The 14,808-nt window shown below is 50.0% G+C and overlaps 1 protein-coding gene across 1 annotated transcript in view; it reads left to right on the top strand.

The window, feature by feature from the left end:
* Positions 1-405: 405 nt before the first annotated feature.
* LOC311223734 (serine/threonine-protein phosphatase 2A regulatory subunit B'' subunit alpha-like) overlaps positions 406-14,808 on the top strand; it is a gene marked incomplete at both ends in the record, with an annotated part of 90,833 nt that continues 76,430 nt past the window's right edge. Inside the window, 4 exon segments of the mRNA XM_084308506.1 lie at positions 406-532; positions 535-1,805; positions 1,980-2,816; positions 3,474-3,539. Of these exon segments, the coding sequence (XP_084164632.1) occupies positions 406-532; positions 535-1,805; positions 1,980-2,816; positions 3,474-3,539 (2,301 nt within the window).

The raw sequence follows: 14,808 nt of genomic DNA, 5'->3' as shown, positions 1-14,808 counted from the left end.
CGTCCTCCGCACCCTGCGTTAGCCACCCGCTGCCTGGGAGGAAGCTCCGAGAGGCGCCTCGTCGAAGGGAGGAGGAGGGGCCCCGGGGACATCCAGAGCCGCCGCCCCCGCGCGCCTCGCGGAATGGAACCTTTGGCTTTCTGTCCCTTCGGGGGGGAATCATCTCGTTGCTAACGTGTGTTTTTTTTTCTTTCCGCGTTTTTGTAACCAGGAGGTAAACCTTTTTGAAAAGAGACCTTTTTCAGACTTTGGATATATAAAACGTGTTTTTCTCCCGCCGGCCCGAGGGGCGACATTTCAACACACAGCTGTTGATCCGTGATATTTTCCCTTCTTCCTCCCCGCTGTTCTGTGTCACACTCTTCCCGCGCGGCGGCCTGTAGGGGGCGTACGTCTGTCGCCGCCATGGCCGCGGCCTACCGCGTGGTGGTCAGCAGCGTGAGCTGCTACAGCAGCGTGGTGGTGGACCGCCGCGTGCACACGCACGCCGTGCACTACTGCTGCTCGGGGCCCTGCGGGGCCGCCGCCAGGGGCTGGACTGCACCGTGGCCCACCGGGGCACCTGCTCCGAGCTGCTGGTGGCCCCCGACCCCGCCGCCCTCGTCGCCCCCGACCCCGCCCGCGTCACGCACTCGCGCGGCATCCCCGCCCCCGCCGCTCACCAAGCCCCCGTTACCTGTAGAAGCAGCAGCAGCAGCGTTACCATGGATACCTTCTCCAACTGCATCGTCGCCCTGGAAAGGGCGGGCAGCGCCGGGAACGTGTCCGCGTCCACGGCGGGGGAGGACGGCGGCCCCCCGTGGAGGGGGATGAAGAAGACCCCCCCCGTCGTCGTCGCGGGGACCAACGGGGGGGCGCCCGGCTCCTCCTCCTCCTCCGCCGGGAGCCTGAAGGACATCACGGGCGAGGCCATCAACCTGGCCAGCGGGAAGCTGAAGGAGTTCTCCTTCGACAAGCTCCGCCTCTCCTCCTCCTCCTCCTCCTGCTCCTCCTCCAGCCACGTGGCCTTCCGGAAGGGCCGCAAGGTGCGCCCCGACTCCTTCAGCCGGCGCTCCACCGACCTGGACATCATCTACGGCCACTTCAGCCCCGGGGGCGGCGCGCCCAACGGCACGGCCACCGCCGACGAGAACCTGCCGCCGCCGCCGTTCGGCCCGCCGGGCAAAGGGCTGCTGGAGGAGGCCAAGCTGAAGGAGACGCTGTTGGCCGTCACCAAGGCCGGGGGCGGCTCCACGGGCAGCCTGTCCAGCGGGCACAGCGGCTCGTTGGACCAGGGCCTGAACACGGTGGCCTCGCTGTACCTCAGCACCCTGGGCGGGGAGGAGAGCCTCTTCGCCCGTCTGCTGGAGAAGACGCGGGCGGAGGGCGGCGCCGTGGGGCCGGGCGGCGAGGACATCCGCGCCTGCCTGGACATCCTGCTGAAGTGCTCCGAGGACCTGAAGAAGTGCACGGACATCATCAAGCAGTGCATCCGACGCAAGGGCCCCGGGGACGAGGGCTACGAGGACGGAGGGGGGGCCAGCCCGGAGAGCGTGTACCGGGCGGTGATGAGCAGGCTCAGCTCCTACCTGAGGAAGCTGCCCCTGGAGCTGGAGGGGTTCGGCGGGGTGGGGGGGGGAGGAGGCGGGGGGCAGGGGGCGCCCGGCAGCGGACACAGCGACCTGGCCGAGCTGGTCAACAGCCTCCACGCCATACAGCAGGGGCCGTTCTCGCCCATCTTCGGCAACGAGCAGCCCCCGCGGTACGAGGACGTGGTACAGTCCCCTCCCCTTCCCAAGACCGTCCCTCCGCCTTCCTTCTCCTCTTCCTTTTATTCTTCTTCTTCTTCTACTACTTCTTCGTCTTCTTCTTCTTCTTCTTCTATGAAAACGGAGTCCAGCCAAAGTAAGCCGGCCCAGAGCTCCCCGTCCAGACCGGCTCCGCTCACCAACGGACTACAGCGCACGCAGGCGTTCTCTCCCCCCCCGTCGCTCGCCCAGTCCACGTCCTTCAAGTCTCTAACGCACTCCCCCTCCTCCCTGCGCGCCTCCCCGACGACTCCCCCATACGCCCCTCACACTCCGCTGGCGTCCCCCATGGAGGCTCTGTACATCGAAGAGGAGGCGGACATGGCCAAGAGTCCGGAGCGCGTCCCGCTCCTCTGCCCCCCCGGCAGGGGAGGGACGTCGGGCACACTCTCTCCCGTAAACATCCACAGCAGAAACGGGACGACGGCATACAAGAGCCGGTCCCAGTCCAACGTGCTCCAGGGACAGTCGCCGTCCGCTCTGGGCTACAGTCCCTCCTCCTGGCCTCCTCCTGCGTCGCCGCCCGCCGCCCCCATTGTTGCTCTCGCTCACGGGGACGACGACATCGACAAGCTGCTGATGGACCTGGAGAGCCTGTCTCAGAGCATGAGCCACCCTGGTGGGCACCACCCCGAGCCTCCGCTGCCCGCCAAGACCAGGAAGAGGGACGGCCTTCCCACCCAGCAGCTCCCGGCCTCGAAACCCGCTAGCCTCCTACCGGCAAACAACGGCCCCGCGTCCAGAGCGACGCCTCAGGGTCCGCCGTCCCTGTTCCCCTCGGGAGGGAGCGCCGAGGCCGGAGGAGGAGGAGAGGAGGAGGACGGGGCTCTGCTGCTGAGGATCCTGGAGAGCATCGAGAGCTTCGCCCAGGAGCTGGTGGAGTCGGGGGCCGGCAGCACGGGGAGCTCCGAGCGGAGCAGCGGGAAGGAGCGCGAGGTGATGCGGCTCCTGCAGGACACGCTGGCCACCGCCGGCCGGCCCGACAGCCCTGCCGTCATCAACACCCACACGCCGCCGCCGGTGAGTCCCAGCCTGCTGTCGGTGAAAACATCGCCATCGGCGTCGCCACCCAGACCGACACCTGCGGCGGTTCATGCTGCTCCTCCCACTCCTCCTGCTGCTCCCCCCGCCCCTCCGTCTCCTCCTCCGCCCCCCGAAGCTTCACCCGTGGTGGCTCCACCTGAACCCGCTCCTCGGGCTGCTCCCCTCGCTGTCCCCAGGCCGACACCCAAACCTACACCCAGACCCGCACCCATACCTGAGACTAAAACAGAGCCGGCCAAGCCTAAAATCACAGAGGCCTCCACAGCGGAAACCGCTGCTATACCCATCCCTGCCCCTGCACCACCCGTCACTGCCCCTGCACCACCCATCCCTGCCCCTGCACCACCCGTCACTGCCCCTGCACCACCCGTCACTGCCCCTGCACCACCTGTTCCTGCACCACCTTCCCCTGCAACAACTGCCCCTGCACCACCCGTCACTACCCCTCCACCACCTGTTCCTGCACCACCCGTCACTACCCCTGCACCACCTCCCCCTGCTCCGCCTCCCCCTGCACCGCCTCCCCCTGCTCCTCCTGCCCCTGCTCCTCCTGTCTCTTCCGGTCTGCCCGCCTCCTCGTACCCAGAGCCTCCCACACCAGTGGTTGTACCAGAGGCCGCAGCTCCGGCCGCTGTAAGAGAGGCTGCTGTTGCCGTGAGAGACAGCGGCTCAACCCTCCTCATCCAGCAGAGTCCAGAGGTGATCAGGGTGAGTGGCTGATACAGTGTAGACTGATATACAGTACATACTGACATACAGTGTAGACTGATATACAGTACAGACTGATATACAGTACAGACTGACATACAGTGTAGACTGATATACAGTACAGACTGACATACAGTACAGACTGACATACAGTACAGACTGACATACAGTACAGACTGATATACAGTACAGACTGACATACAGTACAGACTGACATACAGTACAGACTGATATACAGTACAGACTGACATACAGTACAGACTGATATACAGTACAGACTGACATACAGTACAGACTGATATACAGTACAGACTGACATACAGTACAGACTGACATACAGTACAGACTGACATACAGTACAGACTGACATACAGTACAGACTGACATACAGTAGTAAAGACTGACAAGCATACTTAGTGGCAGACAGACAAAGTGATGGCAAACTAACAGACGAAAGAGATGTAGACAGACAGACAGACAGACAGACAGACAGGCAGGCAGGCAGACAGACAGACAGACAGACAGACAGACAGACAGACAGACAGACAGACAGACAGACAGACAGACAGACAGACAGACAGACAGACAGACAGACAGACAGACAGACAGACAGACAGACAGACATGCAGACAGACAGACAGACAGACAGACAGACAGACAGAACAGACAGACAGACAGACAGACAGACAGACAGACATGCAGACAGACAGACAGACAGACAGACAGACAGACAGAAACAGGACTGCTACACAGTGACACAGTGCTTTTAATGACTCCGCTCTCTGCCTCAGCTGTTTGTTGTTACTCTGTCGCTACACAACTGGGTCAGTGTGGCACTAATTGCTCCTGATGCATTGTGATAAATGTCATTCATTAGCTGTGATCAACACGGTGATACGATCTCTATATCTGGGATGCTAGGTTGGCACTCTGTTCTATGGAAATCCACAGTTCATTGTACTAGGAGCGGCTCTTCCTGGTTACTGCCTGTGTTTGGGTGCTTTTGTGTGAGTGTGTATTTGTGTGAGGGTGTGTGTGTATTTGTGTGAGCGTGTGTGTATTGGCCGTCCCTTTTTCCCAGGGGAGTATTTAGAGGTAATTTAGGGTTGTGCTAAAGAGAGAGAGGGAATTGCAACATCAGTGTCTATGTTTTTGTTTGTGTACGTGTGTGTGTGTATGTGTGTGTGTGTGTGTGTGTGTGTGTGTGTGTGTGTGTGTGTGTATGTGTGTGTGTGTGTGTGTGTGTGTGTGTGTGTGTGTGTGTGTGTGTGTGCGTGTGCGTGCCCTTGCCCGTGCGAGGGTGTGAGCATCCACTTGTGCACATGGCGCCAGCCTTGCATTGAATGAACTTGAGAGTAACTCAGTAATTTGTCTCTGATGTGTGCAGCTTCAACTACTGATGTACACACACACACACACACACACACACACACACACACACACACACACACACACACACACATACACACACACATACACAATCTAATCTCTAACTCATCCCACATCTCTCCCACTCTCTCTCTCTCTCTCTCTCTCTCTCTCTCTCTCTCTCTCTCTCTCTCTCTCTCTCTCTCTCTCTCTCTCTCTCTCTCCATCTTTTACATTTGCTTATTTTTCTTTGCTCTCTTCATCCCTCTTTGTCCTCCCTTTGTGCATATGTGTGTGCGTGCGTGCGTGCGTGTGTTTGTGTGTGTGTTTGTGTGTGTGCTTGCGTGTGTGTTTATTTACTGGGTCGTGTAACCTTACGCCCTGCTGATATGTAGGGCACCTATTTATGAGGTTACCATGGTAGCTGCTGCCACAGTCGGAATGGAACAGACAGCACCCCAGAACACATCCTCTCACTCCTACTTCGTCTCACTCTGTCTGTTTCCCCCTCCCTCTCTCCCTCCCTCCCTCCCTCCCTCCCTCCCTCCCTCCCTCCCTCCCTCTCCCCCTCCCTCTCCCTTTCATCTCCTCCTCCACCTCGTATTTCCGATACTCTCTTTTCGCTCGACAGACAGACAGACAGACAGACAGACAGACAGACAGACAGACAGACAGACAGACAGACAGACAGACAGACAGACAGACAGACAGACAGACAGACAGACAGACAGACAGACAGACAGACAGACAGACAGACAGACAGACAGACAGACAGCAGGACAGACAGACAGACAGACAGACAGACAGACACACACACAAATGGACCCACAGCCATCAAGTACACCACCACACAAACATTGATTGATTGATTGATTGATTGATTGATTGATTGATTGATTGAAAACTGTACACTGTACATTGGAATACTGACAAAGCCATACTTGGTCATTTACTGTACAACTGGGTTAGGACATTTGTGGGGGCCAATTTCTAACTCCCGTAGGTGTTCTTTGAGAGTGTTTTTGAAAGTGGGTAGTGATCCACATTCCTTTACAGCTTTGGGTAGGGCGTTCCACATTGATGTGGCATAATTGCGAAACGTGTTTAGTCCCTTGTTTGAGCCGAATCTGGGTATAACATGATTTGTGGAGCTCCCTCTGGTGTTGTGATCATGGTATTCACTGACCTTTGGGAAGTATTTTGACATGTACATGGGTACCTTGGTCGTGTAGTGTATCTTGTTGACCAGGCCCATTGCAAGTTGCTGTACTCTGTCGTCTACTCTAAGCCATCCTAGGTTGTCAAAGTGGGCAGGGGTGAGGTGGGTTCTAGGAGTAAGGTCAAGCAGTAGTTGTTTTGAGATGTTTGTAATTTGTTTTTTAGTGCCTTTGAGGTGCTTTGGTACCATGAGGTGCAAGCATAGTCGGAGTACCCTTGAATGAGTGCTCCTGCCAGAGTCTTCAGGGTATTCTTGTTTACCAGAGAGGAGATCCGGTACAAGAATCGAGTTCGTTGGTTGACTTTTTTTATTACATTGGATGCCATTTTGTCACAGGAAAGATTAGCCTCTAGGATGGAACCCAGGTATGTAATTTCATCTTTCCTTGTGACAATATTGTCTCCCACTGTAACTGAGAAGCCGTCGGTCTTGCTGAGTTTGTTATTTGAACCGAAGAGAATGGACTCTTTTTTGCCCAGGTGTAATGATAGTTTGTTGTCGGCGAGCCATATGCAGATTTTGCCTAGTTCCGAGCTGAGGGTTTTTTCAACCTGTAACTTGTTCTTGTCAGAGACCAGCAGGGTCATCTAAATACTTACCTTACTTACAGACAGACAGAGACAGACAGACACACAGACAGAGACACACAGACAGACAGGCAGACAGACAGACAGACAGAGACAGACAGACAGACAGACAGACAGACAGACAGACAGACAGACAGACAGACAGACAGACAGACAGACAGACAGACAGACAGACAGACAGAGACAGACAGAGACAGACAGACAGACAGACAGGACAGACAGGCAAACAGACAGACAGACAGACAGACAGACAGACAGACAGACAGACAGACAGACAGACAGACAGACAGACAGACAGACAGACAGAACAGACTGTAACACTCACCTGGGTCATGGAGTCGGCCCGCGGCCCCGGTGGCCCCTCGTCGGTCCCCGGCCTTTGATTGGCCACCGTGTTATTTTGGGAGCGGCGTGTGTATGTTGTTGCCGTGTGGCCCCGGGCAGAGTGACCGACTGAACGGGAGGTGCTGATTGGGGGCGCTGCGGGAGGGGGGCGGGGCTTGTCGGCTCACTGAGTGGTGCTGGTGTTGTTACCTCCCAGCAGAGCTAGGTGCGAGGGAGACCTATATCTGTCCTGCCTGTACTATGGCATCCCGCTAACAGACTCACTGTCGCCACTGTGTAAATGGACCTGAGCGTGCGCGAGCGCGTGTGTGTGCGTGTGCGTGTGTGTGTGTGTGTGTGTGTGTGTGTGTGTGTGAGAGAAAGAGAGAGCGTGTGTGTGTGTGTCCATATATGTGGTGCATGCAGGTGTATAATTTATACGTGCATGTGTGTGTGTGCATCTTTTTCTGTGTGTGTGTGTGTGTGTGTGTGTGTGTGTGTGTGTGTGTGTGTGTGTGTGTGTGTGTGTGTGTGTGTGTGTGTGTGTGTGTGTGTGTGTGTGTGTGTGTGTGTGTGTGTGTGTGTGTGTGTGTGTGTGTGTGTGTGTGTGTGTGTGTGTGTGTGTGTGTGTGTGTGAGAAAGAGAGAGCGAGCAAGTGTGTGTGTGCACACATGCATGATGTATGTGGGGTATCCATATATGTAGTGCATGCAGGTATATGTGTGTGTGTGTGTGCGCGTGCGTGCGTGTGTGTTGGTAAGCAGACCCTGTGCTACTGTGGGTCACAGCTGAGGTTGGGAATAGCTCCCTGACACCCAGCACCTGCTCTGACACTCTGGGAATTATGCTAATGTTTTCTAGTGCCAGCCCCGCCCCCTGCCTCAATTACACATTAAACTGCCAATCAACCTGTAAACAAGATACAGTAGCTCCTCTGAGAACTCTCTCTCTCTCTCTCTCTCTCTATCTAAACTCAGCTTTGATATGAAGTACTTCTTAGTCCCCTGGGGGGGCGCCGTCGAGCTCCGTCTGTATGTCGGATGCACGTGTGTCTGTGCATGTGTGTGTATGTGTTTGTTTGCGTGCGTGGGTGCTACTGCTACTGCTGCTGACAGAGTAATACAAGGCTTTCTGCACCTGTCAGTGTCTTCCCATTAATCTCCATGGTGACAGGGGAAGCCAGCCGGTATAAATCAGGAGGCCAGACCAGGTTAGTCGCATGTGGATCAAGAGAGAGAGACGTCCCGCCAGACCCGGTGAATGGAGCCAAGAATGTCTAATCTGCCTCAGTGCCGGTGGAGTTCAAATGCGTGCCGTTTCTCTCTTTAGCTCAATAACGGTGACGCCTCGCCTCCTCTCTCCATCCATCAAAACCCTCCTCCTCCTCCCCTCTCTCTGTGTTCTGCCCTCCTTTTCATCCCTCCTTTTCATCCATCTGCTTTTTGGGGAAATGTAAGGAGATCTGTGTGAGAGCATGTTTGTCACTATCTATATTTGTATCACAACATCCAACGGTGACATGATTAACAGACACTTGCACATGCACACACACACGCAGATGCACACACACACACACACACACACACGTAGAGCTGCCATACTTTGACGACCTAATTACACGCAAGGCAGGTTTAAAGTATTTCTGCCCACTGTTGTGGACGTGATGTTAGACCAGAGTAGGTTTTGTGTGGTACTTTTAGGTAATGGTTTTGTTTTGTTCTACCATACTGTGTGTGTGTTTGTGTTTGTGTGTGTGTCATGCTAATATAAATATAATTTGAGGTGGTGAGGTCTAAAGTTTCTAGCTCCACCTTCTCAGAATATTCTCTTTTTTTTTGTTACATAATGTAAAATTACAGATTCATACCTTCAAAATAAGCCATCAATTGTCAAATTTGAGATGATAGTTTTCAATCAATGTCCTATCAAACATTCTGGTAAAATACTAACTACTTTTCAGGATAGGACTTGAGCTTGATCCAAGTTCATTCAGCTATCTGATGAGAGAACTACACTCCCAGAATTCAATGTGATCATTGTCACTAGAACCATTTCACACTTGGAGCAAAGGCCCAGTCATCCCTTTGTTATTCCAGTGAATGGACCCAGCAGGAGGCCTAGCCTAGCGACAAGCGGCCACTACATAGTTGGGTATTGAAAAAATGCTCATATCCAAAAGTAGTAGAGAGAGAGAGAGAGATAGAGAGAGAGAGATGGTATTTACAGTACTGTACCATATCAAAAAAAAAGAAGCAAACCAATAACAATTTGTGGTTGTATTTCTCTAGAATGACTAGAAGACCTTCTGGGGTGGACGCCAAGCCTGTTCACACAACAGCAGGAACTTGCTGCACAGCCGCATGAATTTATTTTCATTGATGAGGCTGGATTCAACCTAAGCCAAACAACACACATTCAAATCCAACCCTAACTAACCTTACTGTCATGCACTTGTCCTAATATACTAACCTACACTGTAGCACTCAACACTTTGATGAACATTGTTAGTTACTCAGCTGATAGAGTTGTGCCCTTCCTGATGACTTGTCGTACAGAACTTGTAAGTCGCTTTGGATAAAAGCGTCAGCTAAATGACTAGATGTAAATGTAAATGTGTAAATGTGTGTGTGTGTGTGTGTGTGTGTGTGTGTGTGTGTGTGTGTGTGTGTGTGTGTGTGTGTGTGTGTGTGTGTGTGTGTGTGTGTGTGTGTGTGTGTGTGTGTGTGTGTGTGTGTGTGTGTGTGTGTGTGTGTGTGTGTGTGTGTGTGTGTGTGTGTGCAATGCATGCACGCGTGTGTGAAAGTAAGACATCCTTGACTTAGTAAACTCACTGACAGCACGTGTGGCAGATTTATATCCAGCTTTTAATTTGATCGTTTGTTTGTGTGTTTCTGTGTGTGTGTGTGTGTGTCTGTGTCCGTCTGTCTGTGTATGTGTGTGTGTGTGTATGTGTGTGTCTGTGAAACATGTCTTGTACTCATTTACCTCACTAAATACAGCAATGTGTAACTGTAGATTTCAAGAGAGAGAGAGAGAGAGAGAGAGAGAGAGAGACATTTATAATAATTATATTATTAATTCGTTTTTTTACACACACACACTAATAACATGATCATAACCAAACCAATTTCAAATGTATCATCAAGTACAAAATAGATTTGATCGTAATATTTATGAGAATGCATGTTTTTTCACACTACAGGAGGAGTATGTCACATTGTCACAGTATGATGTCATAATCTAACATTCTAGAACATTTGTGTTCTATATATGCAACAATTCTCTGAGCATTTCTTCAGACTACAACATCAATCCAGACTGGTTTGACCCTGACAGCACGTGTGGCAGCATGTGTGGCAGAGAGAGAGAGAGAGAGAACAGGTCTTCACCTCTCTACTTTCTACTCTACTCAGATGGTATTTACAGTACTGTACCAACCACAGAGAGAAAGAAAGAAAGAAAGAAAGAAAGAAAGAAAGAAAGAAAGAAAGAAAGAAAGAAAGAAAGAAAGAAAGAAAGAAAGAAAGAAAGAAAGAAAGAAAGAAAGAAAGAAAGAAAGAAAGAAAGAAAGAAAGAGAGAAAGAAAGAAAGAAAGAAAGAAAGAAAGAAAGAAAGAAAGAAAGAACGAAAGAAGAGATAGAGAGAGAGAGAGAGAGAGAGAGAGAGTGTGTGTGTGTGTGTGTGTGTGCAGGGGAGTAGCTGGGGGGGGGGGGGGGGTTAGGATGATTCCAAGGGCCCAGCAAATGCCCCAAATTTCTTTATAGATTGGGGGCCCCACATTTTTTAATAGATTGGGGGGCCACAAATTGATTCTTTCATGGGGCCCAGAATCTCCAGCTACGCCCCTGTGAGCGCACCTTTCTACTCTAGAGCTGTCATCACCGTGATGCGCGCTTGAATGAACTACGAGATAACTCATAACTCGTACACACACGCACTCTGTCTCTACCATACAGTAGTTTATGTTGTTTTAGCGCGACGTGGGTATATACACGGGCGAGGATGAAAGGCATAAGACTACTTTTAATACATAAATTAACGTTCCGTCGGGTCCCGTGTATTCTCGAGAATGATAATAATAATAATAATGCAGGACCTCTTCAGATTATATTATCAACGACAGACAGTGAGAAACACAACCCCCCCCCTCTCGCGCTGAAGAATATGCATATTAGATCACTCCAGTGATTAACACCTATGCGCTGTTTGTGTGTGCGCGCGTCCATGTATGTGCGTTTCGTGACGCGATGTAGTTCTTATCGCAAATGGAGATTATTACAAGCATACCATCTAGCAATAATTAAACGTATTTACAAGTCGTATTAGGTTTAGCAAGTTGGGGGACGTATACCTTACATGTCAAAGCACTAGAAATGGCCATTTTTCTATTTTTATCGATTTCTGAAAAGATGTTCTTTTTGAGCATTTAAGAGGGATTCAAATTCTTTTGTTGTCCGCCGACGGGTTCAAAGCTCCAGCATGACCCCTAAGGATTACGATATCTTAAACCAATATGAGCGGATACTAGGGATGCCCCGATCACGTTCTTTGCCACCGATACTGATCATCGATTGCCTATGAGCCATATCGGCCGATACCGATCGTTTTTGGTTTTGTTATAGCAGCTGGCAGTATTATACTGTAGGTCTAACACAGGCATTCTCAAAGTCCGGACTCCGGTCCAGATCCGGTCCGAACCACAACTGTCTCTGGACTCTGAGCAAATATGTATATATATTATCTGTATTATCTGCGAGACACAACGCAACGAGTCAAAATTCTCCGCTCTCTCTAATGCAAGCAGTGTCTTTTCATGTCCGACTGCTCCACTGTCTGTGTGTGTCTGTCTACTCTGCTTTGGTCCAATCACATTCCCCCACCCACAGTCTGCGAATCAGAGGCAGAGTAGGGCGGGTCTTCACGGCATGCTGGTTGTCTTTCAGCAAGCTGGGAGAGTGTAGCGGGGCTCGCTCAATGTGAGAGAGTAGTCCGTCATCTCGACTCTCGACTACACTTAATGGCTGGTCGTCCAGCCCTATGAATTGCATGACTTTTCTTGTGATCGCCTTAGCCTTCTGACTATCACGGTTATACACACGGGTGCTTTGCGTTAGTGGCCGTTTTGGTTCTTTCTCTGCCTTTTTCTTTTTACCTTCCGCGGTAAGCTTAACAAACTCTCCATGCTCCTCTGGGTGATGGGACTTCAAGTGTCTTATTAAATTTGTTGTGTTGAAACTTTTTACATTGCTTCCCCCACGAGCAGGGGAGGAAATTAGGCCACTTTACTCGCCAAATGCGAGTATTTTTTACGTTTGGCGAGTGATTCATGAAGACCACTCGCCAGTCTGGCGAGTATACAAAAAAAATAAACATTCTGCAATCACTGCACTGGCAAACGGTGCGCGTCTTCTGAGTGCTCGCTTTAGTTGACAGTGCCACGAGAGCACTGCACAAGACCACCCGCGGACATATAATGTTTAATAAAAGTTTGCGCAGTACTGGCCAACCCGCGGACATATAATGATAAAAGTCCTGCGTTACTAGGCTAGCCATCAGGAGCACTCTCAAACGGATAACGTTAAACACAGCAGAAGATGGAAAACAGACAGACTGACCAACGGGGAACTGCATCCAACCCTAGTACAACCCTCGAGTATAAGTTACTAAGGACACATTTAAATCACAGAGGTGTAATGTTAGTCTACTGGAAATGTATACAGTGGTTAGCTTCTAGTTTTAGCGATAGCTGCTTGCTAGCTAACGTTAGCCCCGTGTGCTCAAAGTAGCCAGCTAGGTGTATCTGTTATGACTATAATGTTTCCAAAAAAGCACCGGACTACGACGTAAGGTTAGACATTTTATTTCATGCTCAAAAGCCCCTGGCTTGCACATCGCAGTCACGAAAGGGGCTAGCTAAGCTCAACCAGTGCACTGTGTACAACAGCACACCAACCCAACTGACGTTATCACAACACTTGACGGTACTGTCGTAAGACCACCGTGCTGTCTTAAAGGCACAGTGTGCCTACCCAGATGCATACACAACATTGATGAGGCTTGACAACCGAGGTTCAAAGTTAACTTGATTGATTGAAAACTTTATTAACAGATTGCAGAATGGGTACAATACAGTACGGCATTTTCAATTCATCATAACATATGACATACAGATAGACTACTGCTACATCTATATATTTCACATCTATCTATACACTTCACAACATACTTCGGTTTTTTTCTTTCACTGCCCAACCCAGTCCAACCCAGCATCTTTCACTGCCCAGTTCAGCCCAACCCAGTCCAGAATAGATACCTCTTTCATGTTAATATGTTTTATGCTAATATTGTGAAGAGTAGAGATTAATGTTTTATGCTAATACATATTTTAAAGAGTAGAGACACGGTGTGATTATTTTACTATGATTGAAAATCTATTTAGACGAAGACATACAAAGAAGTAATTATCACAATTAGCGATTTTTTTTGTCTGGTAAAAAATCTGTTTGGCTGGTAAAAAAAATCAGATACTCGCCAGTTGGCTGGTAAGCCAAAAAGTTAGTTTCCTCCCCTGCCCACGAGGTAGTTTATCCTGGCATACATTATTGCAGATGGCATTTATTGCATCCGTCTCAGACACTTTGTAATAGTTCCACACCGTCGACATGTTTTAGATTAGTTAACATGCGACAATGACACCAACTCCGCTGAGAATTGGCTCATGTTTTTTTCCGCGTCATCGATCGTTTTTTGCAATCGGCGGCTAGAAAGCATTATCGGAATTCCCCAATCTCATATTTATACTGAATATCGGCCGATCGATCAGGGCATCCCTAGCAGATATGGCACCGTAAGTCGAGGACAAATTTCAGGGACTTGGTCCAAAGTAGAACACGGATGGCAATAACTTTTTGTTAAAGGATCACGCCAACATTATGGGAAATGCACTTACCGTCTTCTCCAGAGTCAGACAAGAAGATAGATACCAATTTCCTCTGTGTTCAGTAGAAAGCTATCTAGCTGCAAGATAGCCTAGCTTAGCACAAATTAATGGAAGTGGATACGGGCCACTTACCTAGCTTAAAACTCAGGGAAAGGTGTTTTTGGCCAACGGCTAGGCTAGCTGATCCGTATCCACATCCATTAATTTGTGCTAAGCTAGGCTACCTGGCAGACGGATAGCTTTCTATATATATATATATTGAAATTCTTTATTAGGAATAACCCCTTGAGATGAACCATCTCGTTTTCAAGGAGGTCCCAGATTACAAAATAATCATACATTTACGACAAGATATTTGACAGACAGTTCAGACGACATCAATCAGACAAACGAACAAAACAAAGAACTAAACAAAACAAACAAATAAAACACAATAGTAACCACTACAATAACTACAACAGTACACATAACGCATAATTATGTATCATTGCGTCAATAAACTGTGATAATGATGAATGGTCAAAACATGATGATTAGTCAAAACATGAACAGGAAATCTTAAAGTGAGAGGAAAGAGCAGTTTTAAATAAGTGAACGGATGTTATTGAACGGATATGAACAGGTAGATTGTTCCAGTCAGAAGGAGCCTTAAACTTAAATGATTTTTGCCAACGGATGTGGACACAGTTGGAACTTCAAAATAAACCTGGGAGCAATGTCGTAAAAAACGATGTACGGAATTGTAAGGTTCCAAATACTGAACACACAGAGAGGAAACTGGTATCTTATCTTCTTGTCCGACTCTGGAGAAGACGGTAAGCGGGCGCATTT

The sequence above is a fragment of the Notolepis coatsorum genome (genome assembly GCF_963971535.1).
Source record: "Notolepis coatsorum genome assembly, chromosome: 2".
Classification (NCBI taxonomy): Eukaryota; Metazoa; Chordata; class Actinopteri; order Aulopiformes; family Paralepididae; genus Notolepis; species Notolepis coatsorum.
The sequence above is the reverse complement of the archived record's forward strand: the minus strand, read 5'-3'. Positions and strand labels throughout refer to the sequence as shown.